At 57.1% G+C, this 14,704-nt stretch overlaps 1 protein-coding gene across 15 annotated transcripts in view; it reads right to left on the reverse strand.

The window, feature by feature from the left end:
- Positions 1-14,704, reverse strand: part of MAD1L1 (mitotic arrest deficient 1 like 1) — a 286,697-nt gene that overhangs the window by 263,509 nt on the left and 8,484 nt on the right. For 14 of the 15 annotated variants that reach the window (XM_086376992.1, XM_086376989.1, XM_086376991.1 and 11 more), the window contains exons 5-9: positions 13,031-13,155; positions 12,480-12,561; positions 10,817-10,947; positions 10,377-10,491; positions 7,708-7,769 (exon numbers count right to left, since the gene is read on the reverse strand). In XM_086376992.1, the coding sequence (XP_086233118.1) occupies positions 7,708-7,769; positions 10,377-10,491; positions 10,817-10,947; positions 12,480-12,561; positions 13,031-13,155 (515 nt within the window). Of the gene's footprint in view, positions 1-7,707; positions 7,770-10,376; positions 10,492-10,643; positions 10,685-10,816; positions 10,948-12,479; positions 12,562-13,030; positions 13,156-14,704 lie in introns of those variants that run through there. The other variant, XM_086376994.1, reaches the window with a different exon arrangement.

A 14,704-nucleotide genomic window follows, 5' to 3' on the forward strand; every position in this document is an offset into this window, starting at 1 on the left:
CGGTGAGTAAACCCCCAGGAACAGCTGCTGTCGGCCTCCGCAGGCAGGTGAAGCCCCCGGCCTCTGCCTGCACTCCTGGGGGAGGAAGCCCACAGCTGGGGCTGCAGGGGCCTGGGAGCTAACACCTCACAGACGCACAGGCCTGAGAGTGAATCAAACGTGGTTCAACGCCCCCCTGCAGACCTAGGATTCCTGAGAACAGCTGGGAACGCGTGAGAGAATGAATGAACCAAGAATAAATAGGAACTCGACAGAGACTAAGGAGGTATCAGCTTGCCGGACCAGAAGGGGCCCAGCTCACAAGCACCCAAAAGGCCTAAGCTTTCTCCTTCCATCTTGTCTCCAACTTCTAAAGAAAGCCACACCAAGACCAATTAAAACAACCGAGACGACCGACAGCCTAGCCACCTCCCCAGGCGCCCACAGCACTTCCTGTATTGATCAGCCCAGCACCCAGGTAATTAGAAATTGGGAACACAGTCACCAGGGTAATAACAGTGTCCAAGCTGCTCAGTAGGATCCGTTCTTAGGAGGAGATTATGCACGCCCTGTGCCGTCCTCCTAATTGGCCTCACACACCAGGGGAACGGTACCCAGGCCTTGTCACCTGGCCAGCCTACAAATGCTTCTGGGAAACGTCCAGATCAGCACTTGTCAGCTCCCAGCTTCGCTCCAGATGATGGGTCAGCAGTTCCAGGGCCGCAGCTGCCAGGCTTCAGAGCCAACGAGCCCGCCCACCCTTCTGTGTCGCTGGTGCCAGCAGCCCCCACGCCGCGCACTCCGTCACACCTGTGCTCACACTGGCAGGTACCGCGCCCTCCAGCCTGCCTGAAACCGGGCCAGACTCAGGCACAAAAGGGTGGAGACAAGCCGTCGCACAGCGGCTCCCTGGCCACAAGCAAGCTGTTTCCTGTATGAAATGAGAGGTTTGGCGGCAGAGGGGCTCAACAGGCATTCCGTGCCTGTTCGGTGAGCATCCCCCGCAAGAGGAGCTGCTGAGATGCTTCTGAAAGCCCGGCCGCTGCACTCCTCCTCCCCCTCCGCTGTGACTGCACTCTCCATCCCTGTTAGAGCCTTTGAACACACACTGCCTCGAGTGACCGACGATGCGCTCACGCTGGGACAGAAAGGTCAGGTACACGCTTGGAGGGCAATTCGGTCAAACACAAGTATCTTTTAGGGTAAAAAACTACTGCTAAGAATTCATCCAACCAAAAAACACTGCTTATTGCTGGGAAAATTACCCCACTGGAGACGCCCTGATGGCCATCAGCAGGGGAACCGAGTCGATCAGAGCCACCCACACCACGGATACCGCGGGACCCTGACAACGCAAGAGGCCAGGCTGCGTCAGGGCATGAGCACTGTCAGAAGTTAACTGAACAAAGCAAGCCTGCAGGGCGACGGCACAGAGTGGGCACCTCTTGGAGGGGGGCAGGAAATACATCAAGAGCTTATGTGACAAAGAAAACTTTTCTTTCCTATTTTTTAAATTCTGCACCCACTAAACTCATCATGGTAATCACTGCATGAGATGGATAAGCCCAACCATTACGCCATGCGCCTTAAACCTGTACAGTGCTGTCTGTTGATATCAAAATAAAACTGGAAGAAAAAAAGCTCGCACGTACACACAGCATTTCTAGAAAATCGCATAGGAATTTACCAGCTTTTGCCCAGAAAGACGGACGAGGGTGAGAGCCCTATCACCGAGCAGCCCTGCCCTGGGGGCAGCTCTTAATCCTGCTCCGAGAACGGCAGCCCTGGGCACAACTAGGGCACCACGTGCTGGCGCCCGACAGTCACACAGGGCAGGCCTGGAGGGCCGCCCAGAGGAGGCGGGGCGGGGGGCGCGGAGGGTGAAGACCACATCCACCCGCCTCCTCCGGGGTTTACACGAAGAAGCTGAAGTTGGGCGGTTCTATGAAGACCTCCAAGACCTTTAGAACTAACACCCAAAAAGACGTCCTTTTCATTACAGGCGACTGAATGCAAAAGTAGGAAGTCAAAACACACCTGGAGTAACAGGCAAATTTGGCCTTGGAGTACAGAATGAAGCAGGGCAAAGGCTCATAGACTCTTGCCAAGAGAACGCACTGATCATAGCAAACACCCTCTTCCAACAACACAAGAAAAGACTCTACACGTGGACATCACCAGATGGTCAACACCAAAATCAGATTGATTATGTTCTTTGCAGCCAAAGATGGGGAACCTCTATACAGTCAGCAAAAACAAGACCGGGAGCCGACTGTGGCTCAGATCATGAACTCCTTATTGCCAATTCACTTAAATTGGAGAAAGTAGGGAAAACCACTGGACCATTCAGGTATGACCTAAATCAAATTCCTTACGATTATGCAGTGGAAGTGAGAAATAGATTTAAGGGACTAGATCTGATAGATAGAGTGCCTAATGAACTATGGACGGAGGTTCATGACATTGTACAGGAGACAGGGATCAAGACCATCCCCATGGAAAAGAAATGCAAAAAAGCAAAATGGCTATCTGGAGAGGCCTTACAAATAGCTGTGAAAAGAAGAGAAGCAAAAAGCAAAGGAGAAAAGGAAAGATATAAGCATCTGAATGCAGAGTTCCAAAGAATAGCAAGAAGAGATAAGAAAGCCTTCCTCAGCGACCAATGCAAAGAAATAGAGAAAAACAACAGAATGGGAAAGACTAGAGATCTCTTCAAGAAAATCAGAGATACCAAGGGAACATTTCATGCAAAGATGGGCTACATAAAGGACAGAAATGGTATGGACCTAACTGAAGCAGAAGATATTAAGAAGAGGTGGCAAGAATACACAGAAGAACTGTACAAAAAAGATCTTCGTGACCAAGATAATCACGATGGTGTGATCACTGACCTAGAGCCAGACATCCTGGAATGTGAAGTCAAATGGGCCTTAGAAAGTACCACTACAAACAAAGCTAGTGGAGGTGATGGAATTCCAGTTGAGCTATTTCAAATTCTGAAAGATAATGCTGTGAAAGTGCTGCACTCAATATGCCAGCAAATTTGGAAAACTCAGCAGTGGCCACAGGACTGGAAAAGGTCAGTTTTCATTCCAATCCCAAAGAAAGGCAATGCCAAAGAATGCTCAAACTACCGCACAATTGCACTCATCTCACACGCTAGTAAAGTAATGCTCAAAATTCTCCAAAACAGGCTTCAGCAATATGTGAACCGTGAATTTCCAGATGTTCAAGCTGGTTTTAGAAAAGGCAGAGGAAGCAGAGATCAAATTGCCAACATCTGCTGGATCAGGGAAAAGGCAAGAGAGTTCCAGAAAAACATCTATTTCTGCTTTATTGACTATGCCAAAGCCTTTGACTGTGTGGATCACAATAAACAGTGGAAAACTGTGAAAGAAATGGGAATACCAGACCACCTGACCTGCCTCTTGAGAAACCTATATGCAGGTCAGGAAGCAACAGTTAGAACTGGACATGGAACAACAGACTGGTTCCAAATAGGAAAAGGAGTACGTCAAGGCTGTATATTGTCAGTCTGCTTATTTAACTTATATGCAGAGTACGTCATGAGAAACGCTGGGCTGGAAGAAGCACAAGCTGGAATCAAGATTGCCGGGAGAAATATCAATAACCTCAGATATGCAGATGACACCACCCTTATGGCAGAAAGTGAAAAGGAACTCAAAAGCCTCTTGATGAAAGTGAAAGAGGAGAGTGAAAAAGTTGGCTTAAAGTTCAACATTCAGAAAACTAAGATCATGGCATCTGATGCCATCACTTAATGGCAAACAGATGGGGAAAGAGTGGAGACAGTGTCAGACTTTATTTTTTTGGGCTCCAAAATCACTGCAGATGGTGAGTGCAGCCATCAAATTAAAAGGCGCTTACTCCTTGGAAGGAAAGGTGTGACCAACCTAGATAGCATATTGAAAAGCAGAGACATTACTTTGCCAACAGAGGTTCGTCTAGTCAAGGCTATGGTTTTTCCTGTGGTCATGTATGGATGTGAGAGTTGGACTGTGAAGAAGGCTGAGCGCCGAAAAATTGATGCTTTTGAACTGTGGTGTTGGAGAAGACTCTTGAGAGTCCCTTGGACTGCAAGGAGATCCAACCAGTCCATTCTGAAGGAGATCAGCCCTGGGATTTCTTTGGAAGGAATGACGCTAAAGCTGAAACTCCAGTACTTTGGCCACCTCATGCGAAGAGTTGACTCGTTGGAAAAGACTCTGATGCTGGGAGGGATTGGGGGCAGGAGGAGAAGGGGACGACAGAGGATGAGATGGCTGGATGGCATCACTGACTCGATGGACGTGAGTCTGAGTGAACTCCAGGAGTTGGTGATGGACAGGGAGGCCTGGCGTGCTGTGATTCGTGGGGTCACCAAGAGTCGGACACGAGTGAGTGACTGGACTGAGCTGAGCTGACCCTCTGCAGCCCTCCACTGGCTTGCACAGCAACACTCCTGCAGCACTTGCTCCAAGTCCCCAAGACCCAGATACACTGAAAGAGCCTGGGCCAGCCCCAGCTGCCCATGGGCCTTAGACAAACTCAAGAAGAGAGCTTGTTCCCAGAGTGGAGGCTTTACACAGCACCGCATCCACTGCTGACTCCAGGCCAGGCCGGTGCCCACTGCACCACACCGTGCCCGGGCGGGGAGCGGGCTTTCGCTGGGACCTGAGCTTTGCTGTGTGCTGACGACATCGAGTAGCTTTCACGTCTTCATTCACCATACATCTTCTCAAAGTTATCTGTCCAAAGCCTTTCACCCACTTTTTTAACCTGCTTATCTTATCAATTTGAAAGCATTTTACTCTGCATTTTGGATAAAAGTCCTCAGTCAGACACACACATTGCAAACATTTTCTCACACTCTACGTTTTGCCTTATTTTTTTCTTAACAGTGTTTTTTGAAAGCAACAGTTTTTTATTTTGATTAAGTCTAACTTATCAATTTTTTCCCATGTATGTCTTACTCTTTGTGTCCTAAGAAGTCTTTACCAAACCCACGCTTCCAGGACTGTGTTTTTACCCGTAAGTCCGTGCCCCGCTGAACTATTCAGTGGCTAGTATGAGGTGCCCATGTCTGTGCAGACTCCCTGTTGGCCAGCACCATCTGCTCAAAGACTCTCTCCCACTGGATTATCTTGTCACCTTTGACCGAAATCAATTGACTCTGAGCATTTAGACTATTCCTGAGCATTCTATTCTGCCCATTGATCTCCTCCACACCATGCCCACCCTTCCTGATTAACGCTGCTCACAGGGAGCTTGCAGTCAGCCTCTGGCAGCCCTCTGACACACTCTTCTCCCAAAGCCTGACAGCCGTTCCAGGCCCTTTCCATTTCTATAGAAATTTTAGAGTCAGTTTGTCAGTTTCTCCCAGAAGAGCCTCCTGGGGCTGAGTGGGATTGCGCTGACCCTGTGAGTCATCTCCACAGCGCTGAGTGAGACGGTGTCTGTGTGCACTGGCTTACCTGCTGCCAGTTTACGCTCTCTCAGCCACATCTCAGCTCCCAGTGCATGGACCCCATAAACACAGCTTGTTAAATGTGCCCGAGTACATCACAGACACTTCACAGCGCGTCCCTGTTCAGCACCTTCAAATCACCAGCCAGACCGCACTCCTGAGGAAAGATGCTCAGCGCCTCACAGACCTTCACCACCTTCACTCCCTCTGTCCAACCCACAGGGCCCTGGGACAAGGACACCCGGACACCAGAGGCGCCGCCTGCTCACCCCGGCACGCCCAAGCACACAGGCCCCACCTCCCCCACGCACGGCATCCCCTCACACCAAGTCCTGAGGCCAACCTGGCCCCGACTCACATGACCCGTGTGCTGGAGACAAGAGTCACACGCGGCCAAGAGTGGACAAGCTTGTCTGGCGGATACGGACACTCGGCTAGACAGGCTTCCCAAAAGGTTTGCACTGGTTGGCCCACCAGCCCACACTACTCCTCCCAGCCATTATCTCTGGGTCCTCGGGATTTAACAAATCTCCAAACAGGAAAAGGGTGGCCAATGTCATGCTGGGTGGACCCTTCGCAGTTCCTAACCTCTGCGAGGCCACAGAGCCCGCTGAGAACCTGAGAGAAGCCACAGCCCATCCAGAGCAGAGTCCACGTGGAGGACACTCGGTCTGAAGCACCAGAAGCTCGGACTCCAGGGCTGAGAGCGCCTTGCAGAGACGAGCTGAAGCAGCGTGGGCCGGCAGGAGCTGCAGGCAGCAGGCCCCAAGGCCGCAGGGAGCCAGGCCCGCCGAGGGGCCCTGCCTAGTGGCGGCAGCTCTCAGAAGCCCAAGGAGACCGGACAGCAGCCGGAGCCTGGGATGGCGACAGGCCCCAGAGGAGCAACACTGTGGCCACGCTTTGACCTGAAGACCCAAAACGCCTCCCAGGCCCTCAAACTGCTGCTACCAGCACAAATGCCGGACTCCAGCGGCTACCGTCCACCAGAGCTAGCTGACCATGCTTGGGAGACGTGGGTCCCTGAACCAGCCTGCAGAATCTCACGTTTACACACACCCACTCGCGAATCTGTGCTTTTGTGGAGAGATAACAAGTTTTGTCAGATTCTCAAGAGCATGACCCTGTGGTGAGAAGCCCACATTCCAGAAAACTCTTCAATTTATACATGTGGAAACTAAGGCGTAAGAGACCCCACGACAAGTGGGCTCAGACAGATGGGCAGACACGGTTTAACAGGGTCAGGTGCTCACACACCCCAGCGGCTGGTATCACAGGCACAAGAGGGCACAAGAGAGCAGCCACGAGCTTCCTCCTGACGAGAGCCTCCCTGGGAGCGGGCGGGAAGCTCGTGAGCCCAGACAGCAGGAGAAATCGCAGGCAAGAGGCCCCACTGGGCCAGCCCATGTGAGCCTAGCTCTGCAGGTGGAGGTCAGGCGGGAACAGCAGCCTGGCCTGTCCTCTGAGACTCAGCAAGGCAGAGAGAAGACAACGGGGCATTTTCAAGTGACAAGCGCCTGGAGCCCACAGCGCGGGGGAACTGGCAGGTCTCGGGGCAGCAGTCAAAGGGTGTAACTACAGGACAGCCCCTCGCAGTCTTGGCGCAGTTTCCAAGAGCAACAGGAGAGGCACAGAGAAGCAGCCGTCTCAGCTCACACAAGCAGACAGACAGAAGGCTCCTTCACCCCTGCAGGGCCCAGGAGCCGAGGACTGAGCCTAAACTGCCAGCCTCCCAGCCCTGCACCCAGGCGGAGGCGGTCTGTGTGGGCCGAGAAGGGGCCCAGAGGCTGAAGGCCAGTGGCAGAGCAACCCCAGAAGGGGCGAGGACCCCAGGAGGCCAGGCAGCAGGGGGGTGGAAGATGCCCGCCGCTCACCTGTGGGGTCAGCTCAACAGACTCACTAAGGCTGCTGCAGAGGCCTGATGGCAAACTACCTGCCGTTACTGCTTCCCTGTTCCACCCCTAAAGACTCAGTGTGTTTCAACTGTTAGAGCCACCTAAAAGAAATTACTTCCCCTCAACAAAACAGCTACTTCCTCAGTATAAACAAAAACAGCCCTTTAAGGAAGCTCAGCACTACTGGGGCAGTACCTGCTGGCCCTTGAGAGCGTCCTTGGCAGGGAGAGTTGCCCAGCTCCATCCCTTTGAGCCTCCGCAGCCGCAGGCAGGGCCACTGCCAGAGGAACCTGGGGCGCAGGCTCGCTCACCAAGGGTGCCACCCGTGAAGAGAAGGCGGCGACTGTGGCCCTGGCACCCTCTGCCTACCTGATGCTCAAGCCGGTGGTCTGGTCCAGCCTCTCCCAGCTCTGCAGCTTTGTCAAGAGCCTCTGAAAAGACAGAGAGGGAGACCCCTCAGAGCTCTGTGCCAGCGTCTCCACCCAGGGACGCACGGGCCTGCTGTCCTCTCACAGCATGTCACCCCCTCCCACCACATACACTCGACCCAGAGAGGACAGCGTCACAGGAAACGGACAGTCACTGTGACATCACGGCCCCGGTCCTCCACAACCGCCTGCCCTCATCTCCAAAACGCAACATGCTCCCAGGCTGCTTCCCAACTGCTGAAGCCACACTGAGTGTTTAGCACCTCACCCAGCAGGACTGTGGGCTGGGGGCCGAGAGCCTCACAGACGGCCCTGCAGTAACAGCCTGTGCCCACCTTACTCACACCGGCCGTAACTGGGGAGGCTCCCAGCAGGCCAGGACTGTGGGTTGGGGGCCGAGAGCGCCTCACAGACGGCCCTGCAGTAACAGCCTGTGCCCACCTCACTCACACCGACCGTAACTGGGGAGGCTCCCAGCAGGCCAGGACTGTGGGCTGGGGGCCGAGAGAGCCTCACAGACGGCCCTGCAGTAATAGCCTGTGCCCACCTCACTCACACCGGCCGTAACTGGGGAGGCTCCCAGCAGGCTAGGACTGTGGGCTGGGGGCCGAGAGAGCCTCACAGACGGTCCTGCAGTAACAGCCTGTGCCCCAGGAAGCAGGCCCCGGGCACTGCAGACCCCGGCCCCCACCGCCTCCTCCGTCTTCCCGGAGCTCCTCAGGATGCTCAGCCCCAGTCCCACTCCCAAAACACACACACAGAGCAGGCTGGGCCATCAGTTCAGTTGCTCAGTTGTGTCTGACTCTTTGCAACCCCACAGACTGCAGCACACCAGGCTTCCCATCACCAACTCCTGGAGCATGCTCAAACTCATGTCCATCACGTCAGTGACGCCATCCAACCATCTCATCCTCTGTCGTCCCCTTCTCCTCCTGCCTTCAATCTTTCCCAGCATCAGGGTCTTTTCTAATGAGTCAGTTCTTCGCATCAGGTGGCCAAAGTATTGGAGTTTCAGCTTCAGCATCAGTCCTTCCAATGAATATTCAAGGTTGATTTCCTTTAGGATGGACTGGTTGGATCTCCTTGTAGTCCAAGGGACTTTCAAGAGTCTTCTCCAATAGCATAGTTCAAAAGCAGCAATTCTTCATGGCTGGGGCCATGGCTGCTGGGATGAACAGGAGGACACGCCCCAACTCGGCCTGAACGTGGGGTCTCATGCCCAGTATTCTCACAGCTGCAGCACGCTCACCCACATGTCAGAGTCTCGCCCCCTTTCCAGGCCACCTGCATCTTCCGAGCTCCCCCCGGGCCGAGCACAGTGCTGCTCCGTGCACTCACGCGGCCGCTGGAGCATGTCCTGAGCCCTCTCATGTCCTGAGCCCTCTCATGTCCTGGGTACGAGCCTGGCTAATAATCCTATGACTACAGCTGACGCTCAGTCAACACTTACCACTGTTCAAGCACTTTGCATGAACTTATTCAATCCTCACAACCCTACAGGGAGACACTTACTCCTCATTACACAGGTGGACAGAGAAGTAAAGTAATCTACCAGGGTCACCAGCCAGCGAGCACACGCAGAAGGGTCTGAAACCAGGCAGTGTGATTCCCCCCAAAGAAGCTCAACCAACTCTCAAACAACCTATGTGCAAAGTAAAACTGCTTGTCTCCAGAACCGCTGCTTCAGGCTGAGTGTCCACATGATCAAGCGTCTGAGAGAACGTGTGCTCTGGCCCCAGGATGCCCCAGCTGGTGGGAACTGCTGGAGGTAGGCTGACCAGACTGAAGTCATGAGAACTGGTGCCATATCTTATACCAGGCAAACCAGAAAGGGAAGTGACTGAGTGTGACCACGGGTACTCAGTGTGGAAGGACAGAAGACCCTGCGCCTGGAGGCCTCGCACTGGTCTGCCCAGGAGAACTTGGGTGCTTTGGCACCAACGTGCATGGCCATCTCCACAAGGTCCCACAGAATGCCCACAGTGAGTCCCAGCAGCAGAGCCGGGGAGAGGAATCTCAGCACAGGAGTCTGCTTCTTCTGTGGGGAACAATGTCTGTCCCAGGCACCAGAGAGTCCTCTGCTCTCTCCCACTCAGCAGCTGGTTAAGTGCTCCAAGGGCTGCTGACACCAACAACCATGCACCCGGTAGCTGAGGACACATGTCTGCTGTCCTGAGCCCCGCAGGTGAGCAGCCCAGCGAGGACATCCCTGGGCTGGATTTAGAGGCCAGGGGACTACGCTCCACAGGACACTCTACCGCTGGAAAGCCCCAAGTTCCCTGACTCACGGCCCCTCCATCTTCAATGCCACCAAGAGCAGCACAGCAAGTCCTCGTCACTCCACACAGCTCTGGCCTCCTCCACGCACTCCTGCACCCACCAGGACCTGTGCGCACCAGCAGGAACCCCAGGGGCACCTCCTACCACAGGCTAGTGCTCAGCACCCTTAGGGGTCCCCTTTTTCCATAGTTCTGGGGTCAGGACAGGGCTGACTGCAGGGGCCACCATTCGACCCACCGTATTAGCCCAACAGCCGCCATTCTAGTGGATCAGCTGGGACGTGGGGTCCCCTTGGCAAGTGAAGGACCCCACAGAGACCAGCTGGCTCACCTCCTTCTCCAGCTCGAGGTCCACCAGCGTCTCCTGCATCTTCTCCTGCCGCCCCAGCCTGCGCTGCAGCCCCTCCAGCTCCTCCCGCAGCAGCCCGTTGGTGTCCTGCGTCTCCCTGGCAGAGCCAGAAGCACAGTCGTTCAGACAGCCACACACCCCAGGGACGAGTGCAGAGGCCCTGACCCAGAAGGCTGCGTGCACATGTGTGCGCACACGTGTGTGCGTGTACTTGTGTGCACAAACAGGCACACATCCCCAGCCCCTCACCGCAGGCAGGCGTTCTCCACACACATGTCCCCAGCTCCTCACCGCAGGCAGATGTTCACACACACACACACACACACACAAACACACCCCCGGCCCCTCACCGCAGGCAGGCATTCTACACACACACACACACACACACACACACACAGAGGCACACACCCCTGGTCCCTCACCGCAGGCAGGCGTTCTCTTCCCGCAGCTGCCGCAGCTCCCTCTCCATCGTTGGCAGCCGCACCAGCTCAGACCTCATGTTCTTCACAATCGCAGCGTCCTGCTCCTGCAGGGACAGCTTTTGCTCCAAATCCTGATGGAGGTGGGAGACAGAGAGGAGAGAGACAGTCACAGACACCAAGCGCTCCCAGGCCTCAACAGCCTCCAGGGCTACAGCCCCCGCGAGTCACGTGCAGTGCTGCCCACGGGGCAGGAGCCTGGCACACACTTGGCACAAGGACGCGCAGCAAAGCCTCCGTGGAGACACCCACCCTTCCACACTGCTCTGCTCGATGTCCCCGTGGTGGAGAGACCCACCCTTCCGCACGCTCTGCTCGCTGTCCCCGTGGTGGAGAGACCCACCGTTCCGCACGCTCTGCCCGCTGTCCCGGGGTGGAGATGATCACCCTTCCGCACGCTCTGCTCGCTGTCCCGGGGTGGAGATGACCACCCTTCCGCACGCTCTGCTCGCTGTCCCGGGGTGGAGATGACCACCCTTCCGCACGCTCTGCTCGCTGTCCCCGCGGTGGAGACACTCACCGTTCCGCACGCTCTGCTCGCTGTCCCGTGGTGGAGAGACCCACCGTTCCGCACGCTCTGCTCGCTGTCCCGGGGTGGAGATGACCACCCTTCCGCACGCTCTGCTTGCTGTCCCCGGGGTGGAGATGACCACCCTTCCGCACGCTCTGCTTGCTGTCCCGGGGTGGAGATGACCACCCTTCCGCACGCTCTGCTCGCTGTCCCCGGGGTGGAGATGACCACCCTTCCGCACGCTCTGCTCGCTGTCTCATGGTGGAGAGACCCACCCTTCCGCACGCTCTGCTCGCTGTCCCCGGGGTGGAGATGACCACCCTTCCGCACGCTCTGCTCGCTGTCCTGGGGTGGAGATGACCACCCTTCCGCACGCTCTGCTTGCTGTCTCATGGTGGAGAGACCCACCCTTCCGCACGCTCTGCTCGCTGTCCCCGGGGTGGAGATGACCACCCTTCCACACGCTCTGCTCGCTGTCCCGTGGTGGAGACACCCACCGTTCCGCACGCTCTGCTCACTGTCCCTGGGGTGGAGATGACCACCCTTCCGCACGCTCTGCTCGCTGTCCCCAGGTGCAGCGTAACGACTGAGTCGTTGCACAACAAGGCCTTCCTTCCCTACATGGAGTCCCCAGGCTGCATGGGGAGCTGGCGAAACTCCAAAACAGGTCACAGAGCAGGTTAAGAACATGGGCCCAGGACTAAACCGGGCGGTTGCTCAGCCAACACTAAGGGGTCAGCTCTGCTCAGTCCGCCTGAGCAGGCCGTGCCGCCTGGGCAGGCTGCTCCCGGCCCAGTCCTGCTCGGTCCTCAGAGCAGCCCCGGTACTCGAGGTGCCGCACGCTCACTTTCTACTCTGTGTGCTTGATTCTGACCTTCACGCAGAGTGCGAGCTTCCTGGGAGCAGCACTCACCTCGTACTTTCTGCCGCACCCCAGCACCCGGCACGGGGCCTGGGGCACAAGGAGATGACCAGCAGTGTGAACAGCTGCGGTAGACACAGGCGGCTAACTTCCCCGGACGCCAGTGAGCATGCCCCATGGGTCACAGGGGGCTGAACCAGCACTGTGAAGCCCACCAGACACGGGCCGCTCACCTTGATCCTCTGCTCCTGGTCTGCTCGCACTTCTTGGCTGGCCTGGAGCTCCTGAACCTTCTGGTTAGCTTCCTGCCATTTCCTATTGAGAGAAGGAACACGTGCAAAAACAGGCAGGTGGTGAAGCCAACAACTGTCCTCACTCTCAAAGCTCTCCAGCAGAGACACGCGCACACTCACACACAAATACGCACACATTCACACACTCCCTACTGCAAGGAGGCCCCAGGGTCCGGGCCTCTGTGGCCTGAATCTCAGGGCAGGTGGTTAAGTCTCGACCACCTGCAAGCTCCCTTCCCAAGGTTCTCCTTTCTCTCCACAGTTCTCACAACAGAAGCTGCTGCCGGCCCAGGCACAGCTGAAGCCCAGGGCCCGCTCAGGACTGCACGTCCACGGCCCACCAAGCGGCCAGACCGCCCAGACAGCGCCAGGTAAGGCAGAGGCTGCCAGCTACAGGAGAGCGCGTCTCCACCGCACCTCCAGGCTCGCCTGGCACAGGGGGGAAAGACACCTGGCCTGGAAGTTGGCAGCCCTGCCCGCCCTCCACTCACTGGTGCTGCAGGTCCAGCTGCTCCTTCAGCTCCTGCTTCTCAGACTCCAGGCGTTTGACCTGCATCTCCTGGTTCATCACGCTCCACTGCAGGTCCGAGAGCCTCCCCTTCAACGTGGTGATGGTCTGAAAGCGAGACGCAAGCCACTCACCCTTGTCTCCAGCACAGGCACGGAGGGGAGCCCCTCACACGGAAACTCAGGGGCCAACGCTCTCCCCAGAGCCGGCCCCCATCCAGGTGGCTCCTCCTTCAGAGCCCATGACCTCCCCTCGAGCCGAGCCGCGATGACAGACGGCCTCAGGCATGAGGACACTGCAGGCCAGGATGGGTGCGACCGCACCGGGCGGCCCCACAGCCCCTCCGTGGTCCCACCGGCCGCATGCACGCAGCCCCGGTCCTCGGCAGCGACGCACGGCTCCCCCTCCACACCTGCTCTCCCTCTCAGCCTGGATTCCTTCTCCAACTGCCCCATCCCAGCTCTGCACAAGATGCTACCTGTGAACCAGCCAGGCACCCGCCAAGAACGCAGGAGCGGGGGTGGAGGCTGTCCTCAGGACAAACGGGAGCCGCCCGAGCACCGCAGAGCCTGATGCACGCCCAGGCCAGACGCGGTCACTGAGGAAGGCAGGGGTGGGTGGGCCCACAGCCCAGCCCCGGGACGGCGAGCCCACCGGGCGGACACGGGCGCGGACCGCAGCCTCCCCAGACAACCTGCTGGTGATGGGGCTCCGCTGTGGCTGTCCCGGGGCAGAAGGCTGCGCCTCCAACAGGACAACCAGCCACTCTAAGGTAACAAGGGGAGCCTCACCCCGTCAGCCTGAGGGCCAGACAGCAACCCACAGGCTGAGGGTGAGAGGGTGGACCAGCGAACCCAGCACACAAGCAACGTCTGCGGGGGCCCCGAGCAGGCACGGTGGCCGCAGCAGGCCTCGCCCGCCCAGCCAGGGCAGTGTGAGTGCACACACGCGGCCGCCGACAGGCCCCGGAGAGGCTGACGGCAGGGCCGGGGGCTGGGGCCTGCCCTCTTAACATCCTGCACGGTTCCCTTTTTTACAACAATCAGTCTGGGCCTCAAAGAAGAATGAGCGTACTAAAACTATGTAACGATAAACATATCCCTTGACAACTTTTCCTGAATTAAATAGACAGGCGCTGTGCTGAGTACTGCAATCAGACACCCACCCCACGGAGGACAAAGCTGTGGGGAAGCCCAGCCATTAGAGAGATGACCTCAGAGCACCAGGGCACCATGACAAGAAAACACAGTTGGCCGGCGGGGTGGGCGTGGATTTACAGCCCTGAATTCAGACCGGGGGTTGCGGGGGGGGGGGGGGGGGGGGGCTTCTCCAAGGGAGTGAAAAGTAAGAGCAGCAGCAGCAGGGCTCCGTCCCAGCTCGCCACCACCTCTGCCCTGCCAGGGCCCACCGCCGTCTGCTCTGCAACCTCGGCCCTTCATGAAGCCGTGTGCAGGACACCCCCGCCCCCACCTCCGGAACAGCCTGCAAGGGGCGCAGGCAGGGGCAGGCAGGCGCACGCCGGGGCAGGGGGCGGGCTTGTCCGAGGCCGTCACGGCTCCCCTCCGCCAGCATCCCCATCAGAGGACAGATGCAGGGACAACCGTAACAGGCTCTCCAGCGCTGCCAAGGCAGAAACAAGCTGGGGCCCACTTCTGAG

The sequence above is a fragment of the Bos grunniens genome, chromosome 25, assembly GCF_055505025.1.
Source record: "Bos grunniens cultivar Pamir isolate PY7600 chromosome 25, Bosgru_T2T1.0, whole genome shotgun sequence".
Classification (NCBI taxonomy): Eukaryota; Metazoa; Chordata; class Mammalia; order Artiodactyla; family Bovidae; genus Bos; species Bos grunniens.